This window comes from Orycteropus afer, unplaced genomic scaffold (genome assembly GCF_000298275.1).
Source record: "Orycteropus afer afer isolate SDZICR_OR568_19922 unplaced genomic scaffold, OryAfe1.0 scaffold00002, whole genome shotgun sequence".
In the NCBI taxonomy this organism is placed as follows: domain Eukaryota; kingdom Metazoa; phylum Chordata; class Mammalia; order Tubulidentata; family Orycteropodidae; genus Orycteropus; species Orycteropus afer.
Genome location: NW_006921589.1, coordinates 22369800 through 22386006, shown reverse-complemented (window position 1 = coordinate 22386006; position 16207 = coordinate 22369800). Strand labels below are relative to the sequence as shown.

At 37.6% G+C, this 16207-nt stretch overlaps 1 protein-coding gene across 1 annotated transcript in view; it reads left to right on the top strand.

Annotated features, from left to right (window-relative positions):
* UNC80 (unc-80 homolog, NALCN channel complex subunit) overlaps positions 1-16207 on the top strand; it is a 282090-nt gene that overhangs the window by 144557 nt on the left and 121326 nt on the right. The window contains exons 24-26 of the mRNA XM_042782808.1: positions 1292-1427; positions 6113-6246; positions 12747-12912. Coding sequence (XP_042638742.1) covers positions 1292-1427; positions 6113-6246; positions 12747-12912 — 436 coding nt within the window. The remainder of the gene's footprint in view (positions 1-1291; positions 1428-6112; positions 6247-12746; positions 12913-16207) is intronic.

Genomic DNA, 16207 nt, shown 5'->3' with positions numbered 1-16207 from the left:
TCCTTCCGAGGAGTGGCTGGTGGGTTTGAACCACCAACCTTCTGGTTAGCAGTCAAGTGCCTTAGGCACTATGCTACCAGAGCTCCCTCTAGTGAGTTTAATGTCTTATTTAATTAGAATTTAATATCTTTTTTAAATATTTGAAGTGGATAATACATGAAGAAAGGAAAGAAAATTGGCTATAAGTGTGACCTTTTAGGACAAAACAAAACGACACATGCACAGGACAACTAAACTATCAAACAGTGTTCCTTTTAGCCTTCTCCTGGTTCACCTTCCTAAGCCTGTGTCCCTTCCATTCATGTGTATGGTGTGTAGTATAGAGAGTGAGAACATAAAAGATATTAGATAGAGTTAGTGTTTTTGCCTGTTCTCATGGAAAATTCATTTTGGTAAACCAGAAGATAGTGCTTGATGTGTCAGAACACATAGTAAGGTTTTTTGGTTCTATGAAAACCTTGCAAAAAGCAATATTGTTCATGTTCTTGTTATTAAAAGGTGTATATATCTAATATTATTGTTGATCACTCTACCAAAAGAAAAAAATAGTATTTTTTTTTACTAATTCATAGAGTACCAAGGAAGAAAAGGGGAATAAAGTCTATAAAAGACTTTAATAAGTGCATCACCAACCCAAACTCACAGCCATCCAGTCGGATCTGACTCATAGAGACCCCACCTTGGGTTTCCAAGTCAGTATCACTAAGGAAGTAGATTGCCCAATCTTCCTTCTGAAGAGTGGCTAGTGGGTTTGAACCGCCAGCCTTCTGGTTAGCAGTCAAATGTCTTAGGCACTATGCTACCCAAGCTCCCATTGGAAATATAAGTAAAAGTTCAGTATCAGATCCTTGTTAACCTCCAAATCCAGCATGATAATGCTATCCTCATAAAATAGCATAACCAGAACTCCGAGAAACTATGCCTTCATATTTTTTACTACAACAAAATCCTTCATTAGAAACAACTGTTATGCTTCCTTATAGCAGACCTATAAAATAGATGACTTGAGCAAATGGAAATATTTTTAAAAATTTTTTGCACACATACAAAAGTATCATTCTAATTTATTCAAGTCTTTAGACTCAGTGATCTTGGAGATAGTATGAAAGCCTTCCACACCTGGGTTTCCATGTTGAGAAGAGTGGTGGGAACAATACTGTGGCACACAGGAGAGGATTTGTGCTGTGAATAAATCCCATTGGTTGGTTGACTGTGTTCTCTGTAATGTGAGAGCCTATTTCAGAGCCTGATATACCTTGTGCTGTTTCATTTCTTTTCTTCCCCACGGCAGGCAATTGGCATCCGATTGAATGAGCTGTGCCATGGGGAGAGTGAGAGCCCAGCCAACCTGCTGGGTCTCATTTACGATGAGGAGACCAAGAGAAGACTGAGAAAGGAGGATGAGGAGGAAGACTTTTTAGATGACAGTAAGGAGACTCCCTTTACTACAAGAACCCCTGCTTGTAAGAACCTCTGCTTTAGGAGCACTTAATATTTCTCTTTCCTTTTTCATATTTTTGCCACCTTCCCATGTCTACCCACTGCCTTTTCCCCTTTTCCCCTTTTCCCTGTGCATGGACGTAACGCATGTGCATAAAGCTACAAAAAGAGAGGGGAAGAACCAGAAAGAGGAGAATGTAGGCAGGGGCAATGCACTGTAATGTGGAATATCCATTTCTTCTTAGTCTCATTCTTGCTACAAAGGTTGTTATTAGCCCTCTCTGAGAGGATCTTTATCTGAGAGACCCTAACTGTGAAAAATTACTGTCCCACAAAGAGTTGTATTAGTTTTGTGTTTAGTTATTGCTCTTGAAATTAAAAAACACCAGATCAAATAGAACATCAGATACTTTCTAAATTCCTAAAATGTTGAACTATTTAACCAGAGCATATTATACTAATGTGAGATTGAAATATTATAAGATTAAGAAGTATTAGAACTGTGACTGTCTGCTGTATTGTATTTATTTATTAAATTAAAATTGAGTCACATCATAGAAGAGTAGAGACAGATTCCTGTTACATTCCTCTCCAACACCATTTTGTGCATACGTGTGTTCTGTAACATACAAGTTTCTGTGTATGTGTACCACTGCCTTTAAAGAATGGTTATGGTTATGGAAACTGTGTCTTCCTATGAGGAAGATAAATGAGTTCTCTTCCTCTTGACCTACTTGGTTTGAAACTCAGGTTCCCTGGTAACTTTTAGGAGTATCTTTAGTTACATTATGCCCAGCCTAAAGTGTTCTTTTAGGCAAAAAATGTAAAAAGATGGCTATCATTTAGTTCTGGGCAGAACTAAATAATCATCAAAGAAAGTATACTGTCTTTCTCTCCACTTTCACAAAAAAGGATTTTACTTTTGCCCCTTCTTTTCATCATTGTTACCATTCGTCTGTCAGTTTATCATGCTGTGGTGGCTTGCCTATTGCTGTGAGGCTGGAGGCTGTGCCACCAGTGTTTCAAATACCAGCAGGTCACCCATGGTGGACAGGTTTCAGTGGAACTTCCAGAATAAGACACACTGGGAAAAAGAAAGAGGCCAGCCACATCTCAAAGAATTGGCTAGTGAAAACCTTATGAATAGCAGTGAAACACTGTCTGATATGTTACCGAAAAACTTTATGAATAACCCTGGAGCACTGTCTGATAAATTGCTGGAAGATGAGCCCCTCAGGTCAGAAGGCACTTAAAATACAACTAGGGAAGGGCTACCTCTTCAAAGTAGAGTCGATCTTAACATGTAGATGGAGTAAAGCTTTCAAGACCTCCATATGCTGATGTGACATAACTCAAAATGGGAAGAAACAGCTACAAATATCCTTTATGATTAGAACATGGCATGTACAAAGTATGAATATAGGAAAATTGGAAATTGTCAAAAATGAAAATGAATGCATAATGATCAATATCCTAGGAATTGATGAGCTGAAATGGACTGGTTTTGGCCATTTTGAATCAGACAATCACATGATCTACTATGCCAGGAATGATAAATTGAAGAGGAATGGCACTGCATCACAAAGACTATTTCAAGATCTGTCCTGAAGTACAATGTCATCAGTGATAGGATAATGTCTATATGCCTAGAAGGAAGACCAGTTTATACTACTATTATTCAAATTTGTGCACCAACCACTAAAGCCAAAGATGAGGACACTGAAGATTTTTACCAACTTCTGTGGTCTGAAATTGACCAAGCATGCAATAAAGATGTATTGATTATTGCTGGTGATTGAAATGTGAGAGGAAGAATCACCAGTTGTTGGGAAGTATGGCCTTAATGATAGAAATGATGCCAGAGATCTCATGATAGAATTTTGCAAGACCAATGACTTATTCATTGCAACTATGTTTTTTCAACAACATAAATGGTTGAACTACACGGGAATCAGATTGACTACATCTGTGGAAAGAGGCAATGGAGAAGCTCAATATCTTCAGCCAAAACAAGACCAGGAGCTGATGCCTGCCAGAAGAACAAACAAATCTACCCTGGAAGAAGTGCAGCAGGAATGCTCCTTGAAAGCAAGAATAGCGAGAACTCTTCTCACCTACTTTGGTCATGTTGTTAGAAGGGACCATTCCCTGGAGAAGGATATCACACTTGGTAAAGTGGAGAGTCAGCAAAAACGGGGAAGACTCTCAACAAGATGGATTGACACCGTGGTTGCAATGATTGGCTCAAGTGTAACGAGGATTGTGAGGATGGCGCACAACCTGGCAGTATTTTGTTCTGTTATGCATAGGGTCACTGTGAGTCAGGGCCAGCTCAACTGCACCTAACAACATCTTCATCATCGTGCCCCTTCTAAGCCCTTATCAAATCAGAACAAATCTTCTTGTCATAGCTGTGAATAAAATACCAAATATTCACATCAGTTCTTTAGTCTAATGATATAAGTTGTCCCAGAAGATTTCCTCAAGTTCACAGTAGTCTAGACCATGCTAGAATGGCTCAGGGAATTGCATCCAACATGTAGGGAAACTTAGAGGTGATTTGGCAGTCACAGAACTTAGTGAGCACCAGCCATAAGACTAGAACACATTCCCAAACTGCCCTGCCCTAAGGGATCCAAGAGACCCCTTAGAACAGAGAGAAACTGATACAACATTAAATGGCCAAAATGAACTCAGATCTCCATGAGACTACATAAACATCATTTACTGAAATGTTATGCTTGATATTTTAATTTTTTGGTGAATTTGTAGAATTTCTGTTCATCATTATGATGTGATATTCCAATAATAGTCATGAAAGTGTAGACTAAGTCCAGTGCATAGTCTATAGGATTTATGGGGAAAATCTAGATGATATCCTTGAGGGTAAAAGGACACATCTGGAAGTTTTCCTGAATGTCTAGTGTTCAATTATTTTTTCCAAATGTTGCTTGTTGTTGTTGTTGTTATGTGCCGTCAAGTTGGACCCGACACATAGCAACCACTCCTTGGGTTTCTGAGGCAGTATCACTACGGAAGTAGATTGCCCCATGTTCCTTCCAAGGAGTGACTGGTGGGTTTGAACCGCCAGCCTTCTGATTAGCAGTCAAGTGCCTTAGGCACTACGCTATCAGAGCTCCCTCTAATGTTGCACATCCAGGAAATTTCTAGAGTCATGTAGCCTCTACTGAATACAAGATTGATGTAAACCTGATTTTGTCCCACTTTGAATCAGTGCATAGCTTATGTTGCATTTAAAAGATAATTATAGTGCAAGCCAGTTCACAAGAGTTTGTCTCTTCCATCTTAATGAGAGACAATATCTGTCACTAAATATCACCTCTGAAGAGAAGATAATAGTTTGTATGAGAAGTGCTAGCCCAGTTATCCCCAGAAACTCCATAATTTCCATCTACTTTTTATATACATTATAAGGTCTATAGTTGATTTAATTAAGAGAGCTTAATACCCAGAAAACACTTTCCAGATATTTTTAGAACTGTGGATACATAATGATACTGTGATTGCTGAATGACTTGCTTTGTGCAAACTATTTTCTTCCTTTTATGAAAGGCAGAACACTGCATGATTTTGGTCTTCTTTTCTGAGAACTGATGGCTACTCAATACATTTCTGCATGATTTGTGATAACACACATCTCAAATTTAATCCTGGTATTTAAAAGTCGCTGTTTGATTACCTGGTGCCACTCTAACAGAAGATACCACAAAAGAATGGCTTTAATGAACAGGGATTTATTATTCTCTTACAGTTTTGAGGCTAGAAGTCTGAGTTCAAAGTGCCAAGCTCTGGAGGCTGAGTGAAAATTCCTCAACCTTGGGCTTCAGCTCTGCCTCTTGGTTCCGGCCCACTGAAGTTGGAGGGTTTCCTTAACCCAGACAGCTGCTGGCTGCTGAGGCTGGCAAACCCAAGGTTGACAAGTAAAAAAGGCACAATCCCAATATTACCAAACAACATAGCAGGCCACTAGTTCAAGTCCAGAGACAGTCCCCAACCCAGCAGGAAACAAGACAGGCTGCTAAATGTTGACTTGGCTACCTGTAGGGTCCAAGTGTGCCAAAAAGCTGCAGACATTTCCAAAGCTTCTCTTTATGTACTGGAAGCAGACCACATCCCTAGAGCAGCTACTCAGCTGTTCACAGCAGATTCCACCATGGAGTTCATTGCCAGTCTCATCCTGAAGAATAAGTACAACCAGCTTGCCCAGCCACTCAAAACCAGGCCCAGTCAAGTTGACACGTATTATTAACTACCACAACTGCCTTATACATGGTCTAAATCTGATTGAATAGCAATGTGAAAATCTTCTTGCAAGAGTGCTTCCCGTTTCGGTTTCCTTTAATAGGCATTCTGGTGTATGTAGCTGTGTTTTGTTACCCTGTGATCCTTTCAGGAGAATGATTTAGTTCTATTTGACTGATAATTCAATACTGAAATGTTGATTATAGAATTGCAAAAGTAAGGAAGAGAGGGGTGTATGATAATGCATCGATTATGCTAAATGTGGCTGTGGCATCTTGAATTGGACATGGACAGATAATGTTCTCATATGCAATTTGATTTTACACATGTGTAGCTATGTCCATCAAACCATGCCTTTCTATGTTTTCATTGGTCTGTCTCCTCATGAAAGAACTCTTTCATTCCGTAGGTACCGTAAACCCCTCCAAATGTGGCTGCCCCTTTGCCTTGAAGATGGCAGCATGCCAGCTTCTCCTGGAGATTACCACCTTCTTGCGAGAGACCTTTTCTTGCCTGCCCAGACCACGCACCGAGCCTCTGGTGGTAAGTCAAGCATGCGAGTTAAGAATCAGGTTACTCGGAGAGGCCAGACATATGGCTAGGTTTTAGTATCTACGATTTCCTCAAATGGTCAATTGCCAAATATATCATATAACTTAAAAATTCAAGCAAGGAAGTTTCATATAAAAAAAAATATATTCTCTTTTCTCTATTAAAAAAATATCACTGTAAATTTGGCATAGAAATCACCAAAAATAGCACTACTGGATAGCATGATTGATTGATCACTGTAACAGTTGTAGGAGGAATAACTAGGAACATGTGTTGTTGTTGTTGCTATGTGCCATCAAGTTGGACCCGACTGATAGCGACCCCTCCTTGGGTTTCCAAGGCGGTATCACTACGGAAATAGATTGCCCAACCTTCCTTCTGAGGAGTGGGAACATGTAGTTTCCTTTATCTGCAAATTATGAATCATTTTATGGCCAGAGTTTTCTGAAATCACTGGTGGATTTGTGTGTGGGTGCAAACTGCTCATGAATCCATATGGAAATGTATCTTCTGATGAGTGTTCTCATTTAAGGTCTGCTGAAAATACTTTTCTCAACCTTAAATATTTATTTTTATTCCTGTAGCATTTTCTGAGGATTATGGCTAGACAGAGAAGACCACACACACACTCATAAACTCATGTACCATCAGGGCTGATTTGTTTAACCAAGAATGCAAATACTGTGCAAAAGCCAGGTGTGTACACAGAGATTATGGTACAGGGAAAACTTCAGAGCCACTTTTCTTTGGCCCTTAGTTTCCTAACAGGGGCCCAAGGTGCCAGTGGGTCTTTCATCACAGGTAGCATTCAGTCAGAGTTGAGAAACCAGATAACTTTGGCTTTGTTTTTGTTTTTTAAAATACAAGACTTATACCCACTATCCTACAACTAACAAGTTCCATCTTTCTGTGTAAGCAAATTTTACAATCCTCCAGCTTTCTTGATTTTTTTCTAACCAAACTCAACACAAGCAGGATCATATCCCATGTTAAAAAGTATGAAACAATCAGTGTTCTGGTATCCCCAAACAGTACCACTGCCTTTCATTTCCTATATTCAGGAAAGCTCATTTCCTTATACCCTAAAACATAAAATGGATATTTTCAAATTATAAATATTTATCAGCAAAATGTATGTTTTCAAAAGAAACATACCCACATTTGGGCTGTGAAAGTGCACCATTTGAATATTGAAAGGGATATTCCATGTACTGCCTTTACTTAATTGTATATTAAACTGGGCCTTTAATTTCCTGAATTGTGTGTTAACATATGTCACTAGCATATTAATGGAACTCTACAAAATCAAACTAAGGTCATTACTTCAACCTATGTTTTAAGTTTAAACTCAAGAAAGACAAACCATCTGATCTGTAGTTCTGTCAGCACTCTCTCTATCAGCATCCTAATTATGCCAAAGTCTTCCAAAAGCCCAGAAATCCATTTACCTTTAAGTTTTCAGACTTTTACTGATCACCATTTTGACCCACTGTGATACAAAAATGAATAAAAATCTTGAAGTTTGCCTTGGTTACTTTTTTTCTTTCAATGCTATAAAGCAATCGTTGAATATCTATTCTTGTAAGTAATTTCATTTAAAAAAAAATGAATGAACTTTTCAAAAAGTACTGTGTAACCAACTAGCAGACTAATAGGAAATGCCAAGAAATTGAATCTTGTTGGCAGTCATTCTGTCACCAGGAGGAAGGTTTTCCCCTCTGCATATCCTTTAACCAGGCCTGGGAAATCTTTTACTCATTACACTAGTAATTTCATTACTCAGCGTAGGTTTGTGTTTTGAATTGGGATGCAACCTTCACAAAGTAAAGGGAAAAGCAGGTTTTCTTCATGTTTAACCTATGTTACTGTAGTTGCTAGTAAAGAAAATTCAAGCCACATTCTATAGTATTAAAAAAAAAAAGTATCATAAATTTATAAATGCCTGAAAAATTTTTAAGAGAAATTAAATAGTGAATCTATAAGCTAAGCATAAATATTGCATAATGAATTAGTCTAAAATTTTAACAAAAGCACTTGCTGCAAGGGTATTTATAGACCTTTGGTATATTTTATTAGTTCAATAACATTTTTAATAACAGTAAAAATATATTGTTACCTTAATAAACAGAATAATATAGGTATAAGGCAGTAAATAATCATATTAGGGGCTATAAATATTCTGGAAACTGGGACCTGGAGATGGGAGAAAATCAGTAATGCAAAGTTTCTACCAATGAAAGTTTTTCTGATAGTAATGCCTTAGGTAATATTCACAATGGAAGAGATTTCTATGTGAAATATTTGTTTGAAAAAGTCCTAGTCCTATCCAAAACATGGAAAAGAAAACAAAAGAATCTTACTATTAAGTTAAAATAATCAGTTGTGCAACCCTACCCTTAATTAATTTTTCCAATGGTGAGGGAAAAGTCACATTAATTAAGCTTACAGTTACACAGTCAATTGTTGTAATTGTTGTCAAGAAATTTATACTTGTAAAAAGTTAAATTGGCAAAAGTTATGTGAGAGCTGTAGTTACAATGACCAAAAAAAAAAGATAGAGAGAGAGCTGTTTATGTACAACTAAACACCCCCTGGGATTTGGGATTTGGTTCCTTGGTAAAAGTTTAAGGTCATGGTTTCATGGGACATTCCAATTAATTAGCCCAGGAGCATATTTAGTGCTTCTGTTCTCCCTCCTAGTTCATTGCATAGTGCCTAGGGTCTTGAGAGCTTGCAAGCAGCCATCTAGGATGCAATTGGTCTATAGCAATAGAGGAAGAAGGGGAATCAGGAATAAGAGGAGGTATGGAATGTGTGGCTAACTGCCTCCATGAACTACTGTCTTCTTTCCCATGAGAACAGGAAGACTGGATGGTGTTCTTCTATTATTATTAAACATTTTGATCAAAGAGTCCATGTAAGAATTCTGATCAAAAGGGGGAAAATGCAGAACAGAATTTAAAATTCTCATGGACTCTAAATTTTTTGGAGTCTTGAAGGGTGAAGGAGTCCCTAAAACTATTGTCCTGGAGAAATTTTTAAATCTTAAACCAAAAATATCCCCTGAAGTCATCTTAAAACCAAACAACAGTTTATCTTAACTAGTTAAAAAAAAAAAAAAAAAGTCTGCCTTGAGCATTACACTCCTTTAAAAACTATATATATAACAACTTGGAAAATTAGATAGGAACCTTAGGGAGCAGTGAGTTTATGTTAATGAGAGAGGAGCAACTCAGGAAAGGAAGGTGAGAATGGTTGCATAACTCGAAGAATATAATCAATGTCACTAAATCACATACACAGAAAATGTTGAATGGCTGTATGTTTTGCTGTGTATATTCTCAGCAACAACAAAATAAATACAGTTTAGGAAAAATAGAGCATTAATTAAAATAAGAGTTAATTTATATTAACCACAGTTCTTCTCAGTTCTGGCCAGGAAGTCACAGGAGATCATTGGTTGGTAGGAAATAAGGATAAAAGGAAAAGTTCTTTCAAAAGGTATTAAAAAGTTGCTAACAATATATTTTTGCTAACTTAATAGTTTTCCCCACATAGATCCCTAGATGTAACTTAACTAGTGTGTTTTCATTTCAATGAAACAATTTCTGTCAACGTTTTTATTTGCTCTTTTTATAAACACTCTAAGTAAATTATGTCTGAAAAAGGAAACAAACTACTTTTTATGAGATTTATCACTTAAGAGCATGATATTCACATTTTCTGTAAATAATAGTTTCCAAACTTGAGAACAATAAAGAAATATTTTTGGAAGAATTTTATGTGTTTAAGAATTCATAGTAAAATGAATTCTTTGATTCAGTCGAATTCAATTGATTTAGTGCAGCCAATAGATTAATGACTAAGCAACATGCAATGAAAACTAATCAGGCCCATCCAATGCATAGATTAGTCCACAATAATAAAAGAGAAAGGTCATAGGAAGGTCTCTAAGTGATTACATTCAATCATTAGGAAAAGCAGCTTATTGGATGCTTCTGTGCAAGCTTATTCTAGAGACTGTACCAACTGAACTAGTGGGACTTAACAAATCAGGTTATAAATATATACTGCTGAATGCAGATATTCCTGAAGTTAAAAAAGAAAAAAAAGAAGCAAAAAACTATTCACATATACCAAGATATAGTTTATAGTATCTATTGGAGCAGATGATGTGCAAGGTGATGTAATGGTTGTAGGGGTGAAGGGGACGATGCAGAAATGAATATATTGTAACATGAAACTGAACACATAGAAAACCATTTCTGGAAGCATTCCCTCTTATATTTATAAGAGTGGCTCTCTTCCTTCTGCAGAGTAGATGGTGGGTTTGAACTGCCAGCCTTCTGGTTAGCAGTCAAATACCTTAGTCTCTATGCCACCAGAGCTCCCAAGACAAAATAGCCATAGCTATCCAAAGAAAGTGCTGGAAAAACTAAGGAACCCTCCAGGAAGAGGTTACTTTTAAATGTAACTCTGAAAGATACTTGAAATTTTGACAAGCAGATAAAAGAAATAGCGACCCTTCCTTGGGTTTCCAAGGGAGTATCACTACAGAAGTAGATTGCCCAACCTTCCTTCTGAGGAGTGGCTGGTGGATTTCAACTGCTAGCCTCTGGTTTGCAGTCAAATGCCTTAGGCACTATGTCACCAGAGCACCTTTTGAGAATGAGTATTGTTATATATTTTTTTTGTTCCAATGAAGAAATTTCTCTAATTAAATTTCGCTGCCAAAATGGGAAAGATATTAGATTACTTTTTTCCTAACAGGTACTAATTTCAGGGAAGCAATTATGTTCCTAGAATATTTTTGACAAGGTTAAAATAAATTCCATTTAGGTACTTCATTTTCCTAGATATGAAAAAAATTTCTGAGATTCAAAGTGTAACCCCTGTTCTTAATCCAAAGAGAAAAAAGAAACAGAATGAAGAGTAGAATTTCATTATATTGAGAACAATTAAAAGCATAAGATTTTAATCTTAGTGCAAATTGTTATTGTTTGTTTGTTTTTGTTGGTTTTTCTATTTGGTTTCTAGATATTGGAAACATGATTCTGAGGACTTATTATGTTTTAATTAGAAAAATTATTGTATTAGAATAAAGTTAGCAATTTCTACCTTTTCATTTTTTAGGTTCTCTAAGGAGCTCTGGTAGCATAGTGCCTAAGGCACTTGACTGCTAACCAGAAGGCTGGCAGTTCAAACCACCAGCCACTCCTCGGAAGAAAGGTTGGGTAATCCTACTTCTGTAGTGATACTGCCTCGGAAATCCAAGGAGGGGTCGCTATGAGTCAGGGCTGACTCGACGGCACATAACAACAACAACAACAAAAGTGCTTCTTAGATTAATAATTAATACAATCTTCTCCATAGTGATACTGCCTCGGAAACCCAAGGAGAAGTCGCTATGAGTTGGGGCTGACTCGACGGCACATAACAACAACAACAACAGCATTTGCAAATCTCTACAAAACCAAAAAACAAAGTCACTGATGTCGAGTCAGTTCCAACTCATAGCAACTCCTCCTTGGGTTTCCAAGGCAGTATCTCTTTGGAAGTAGATTGCCCAATCTTCCTTCCGAGGAGTGGCTGGTGGATTTGAATCGCCAGGCTTCTGGTTAGAAGTCAAATGTCTTAGGCCTTACATCACCAGAGTTCCCAAGAGCGCTCAAATGTTCCATTTGAGGCCTCACAGGCCAAAGTCCTACTAAATAATTACACTCTCCAAGGCTTACTTCAGCTTATGGGCTTCTTCTCCCATCAGAAGATAATGATGGAACCCCTTTTATATCTGTCTTCCTTAGGGGAATAGGGGAGCTCTGGTGGCATACTGCCTAAGGCCTTTGACTGCTAACCAGAAGGCTGGTGGTTCAAACCTATCAGCCACTCCAAGGAGGGAAGATTGGGCAATCTACTTCCATAGTGATACTGCCTCAGAAACCTAGGGAGGGGTCACTATGAGTCAGATCTGACTCGACAGCAGTGAGCTTGGTTTTTTGGTTTTAGAGAGAGTAGAGAATTCCCCAAAAACATAATTTTGAGTCTGACCCTCACATGTATGGTTTCATAAGCTTGAGCTACCTCTCCTCAATGTTTGCTGAGCAACTTTATCCTCAAGACTTACCTCATACATCCTCTACGCATTCATTTTCTACTTCTGCTGTAGAAATTACCGCAAATTTAGTGGCTTATCCCAGCACACATTTATTATCTTACAGTTTTCATGGTCCAAAGTGTGACATGAGTCTCACTGGGCTAAACAAGGAATCAGCAAGGACGTGCTTCTCTCTGGGGGCTTTAGGAGAGAATGTGTTTCCCTGCCCTTTTCCATTTTCTAGAGGCCACACAAATTCAGAAATTAGCATTAAATAAATAGGAGTTTGGTTGATTAATTGCTGTATGGTGTAATTCAAAATTGAGGGAGGTTTGCCTCCAGACCAGTGCAGTGCTGGGAGATGCTAGCATTTACGTGCTCCTCACTGACATTTCAGGATCTAGAGAGCTGCAGACTTCGTTTGGATCCTGAGCTGGACCGGCACAGATATGAGAGGAAGATCAGCTTTGCTGGGGTCCTGGATGAAAATGAAGACTCGAAAGATTCCCTCCACAGCAGCAGCCACACCCTCAAATCAGATGCTGGGGTTGAGGAAAAGAAAGGTATGGAACAGCAGGATGATGTCATGTTTCAGTGCTTCTCAGAGGATATTTGGTATGGAGTCTACACTATGGAACTCTGTGCCCCAACTCTGTGGCCAAAGGCCAAAATTCTTGCCTGAGTACAGTACTGTGTAGTCTCAGTGAGGTAGAAAGCCAGGCCAGTTAGTGGTGTGGACTCGTAGTCAGAAAGGCTCGACTTCTAATTCTAGCTCCACTACTCTCCATAGTCCATCAAAGCCAAGATGACACTCGTTATAAATGAGCTATTTTTGTATGTACCATACATAAGAAGGAAGAACACTCCAATTCAAGTCTGACACAATCCTTCACTTAGGGTTTGTGTTTTATTCTTATGGAAAAAAGACTTTTAGACATAATTAGACTTAGTGTTTTGTTTTGGGGGCTTGGTATTTTGTTTGTTTCTTTTGGTTTGTTTTGCCATATACCATTCTTGTGCAGCCAAATGGTGGGAGGGAGGAATGTATAAACAAAATTAATTGGTTAAGGTTTTTCTAATACATCTTCAATGCAGAGTTCAACTTTTCTTAATGATTTTTAAACTCAGAGTTGTGAATGTCTATGTTTTTCTATACAATATTGTCCTCTGTGCCATCGGAATAGTACTGATACATTGTTTATTAAGTAAGTCTATAAGAAAAATAAAGCTATTTGTGCTACATTAGCCAATTATGGCATAGTGCCTAAGGTATTGGGCTGCTAACCAGAAGGCTGGTGGTGCAAACCCACCAGCCACTCCTTGGAAGGAAGGTTGGGCAATCTACTTCTGTAGTGATACCACCTCAGAAACCCAAGGAGGGGTCTGTATGAGTTGGATCCAACTTGATGGCAGTAGGTTTGGTTTGGTTTGGTTTGGTAACCGACCATCAATCCCTGCTTCAGAGATGCTGCTGAACCCATCCGGCCATCTCACCCACTGGCCCCCACCACTGCCATTTTGTTGCTAGGTTAATCCCTAGACACTGGCACCCATTCTGCAAGTTTTTTTACTGGCTCTTTAGATGTCCATAAAGGCACAACAATAACAAATGTATCACTACTACCTGGCACTAGTGATCCAAAGATGTCATGAATTATTAAGATGAATCTCAATTTCAGATATGTTAAAATGTGAAAAAAATGTGCAACTTAAAATGGGTGAAAAACAAAACTAGTTGTGCAATCTTGTCTGAGTTTCGTAGCCTCTGACGTGTAGTTTTCTGTAATTAGGTTAGTAACACCTATTGCACTATAATGTTCAAAGCTTTAAAAGAGTCAAAACAAGTAAAGCATAAATTAGATAACTAGTGCATAGTATCTAGTGCCCAATAAATAATTGTTGTCATTGTTATTTTTCTGTACCATTAACATATACATTAAAACTCACATAGAAAATCCTTATTACAATAGAACTAAAGCAAAGATGGCAGAGTTTTAAGTTCCTCTCTAGACGGTCCTTTAAACTGTCAGCTTCACTATCTGACTTTATTTCTTAAACTCCACTGCCTTTAGATGTTTTACTAGTGAATTTTGATTATAAGAACATCAACACATTTTAACAACAAAGACTATGTTATCCATTGAAGTCTTTTTTAGTGTCCTAAAGACTCAATAAATGTTCAATAACTTAATGAATGAAGGGATACCTGTATATAGAGGAAACATAGAATCTTTAAAATCTCGTGAGAAATGGACATATACTAGGAAAATTTTGAATATTTCAAGGTCAGATTGTTGTTATGGCATTTTAAACATGCAAATAAAAACCAAACCAACCTATTGTTGTGGAGTCGATTTCGATTCATAGCGACCCCAAATGACAGAGTAGAACTCCTCCCATAGGATTTCCAAGGCTGTTATCTTTACAGAGGAGCTCTGGTAGCATAGTGCCTAAGGCACTTGACTGCTAAGCAGAAGGCTGGCGGTTCAAACCCACCAGTCACTCCTCGGAAGGAAGATGGGGCAATCTACTTCCGTAGTGATACTGCCTTGGAAACCCAAAGAGGGGTCTCTATGAGTCAGGTCCAACTCGACGGCACATAACAACAACAACAACAGTCTTTACAGAAGCAGATTGCCACATCTTTTTCCCATGATGCTGCTGGTGGGTTCTAAGTGCTGACCTTCTGGTTACCAGCTAAGTGATTAACCATTGCACAACCAGGGCCACAAAACATGTAAGTAGTATTAAAATTAAGGATGGATAAGCTAGGTCTTGAGTAATTTCTGAGTATCAAAATGTATCAGATCAATATTTTTTCAACTATTATGACTTCAGAGGATAACTATATATGATAAGAAATTACCATCTTTGAAATATGTCTCCAAAAGAATATTAATCTAGAAGGCAATTTTTTCTTTCTTTCTCCTGCCCCATTTGAAGTTATTATTAATTATTGTTCAAAGTGACTGAAAGAAAAATTCCTAATGCTGACATGGTTCAACTTGAGCAGAGTAGATTCTGCACCATTTTGAAAAGTTACATATTAGATTATTTTTAAGAACATTTTTATTTCATAGTTATCAATTATGTAAATTATTTCACTGTTCAAACTTTTTTCTCCTCGCAGAATGGTTATGTTAATACATAAAATTTGTTTAATTAATGAAGAGCAAAGGACTGAAACTGCAAATAAAATGAGAAAGTACCCAATGAAATGTCCTTTACCAAAGTGGCAAGAATCTTCCAGAATATTCCTGAATATTCATTAATCCATTTAACAAGCTGATACCATTTACTACATCCAATGTTCAAATGGGGACCATAGGGACCATACTAATTTAGATTATTAACATTTTCATACCATCTGTTTTTATAGTAGCTACAAATGTCAGCTCTTGAAAAACAACCTTAGCACAATTCAGATTCTACAAAGGAAAACTAACATGGAATAATCCTTGGAACTAAAAACATCTGCCTAAAACATCCCAAGCAAGGTCTGTCAAATCATTTTTTCATTTTCCAAATACAAATTAGATAATTATTCCAAAATACAGACACCAAGAAGAGCACTTAACTGTGGCCAGGCACTGTTTAGGCACCTAGAACATGGCAAAGAAAAAGGAAAATTCCCTACATATATCTTAGTTTATATTAACAAATAATAACATAATATTAAGAAACATAAAATACTAGATTTTCAGGTAAAATGGTACACAGGAAAACAACTTAGGGTCAGAGAATCAGTAGTGACCTAGAGTGGGAAGGGCAGTGGTCATAGGTGACGACATTGAGCAGAGACTTGCATGATGTGAAGGAGGCAGTCCTACAAAGTCCTGAAGGAGGAGTTTTCCAAAT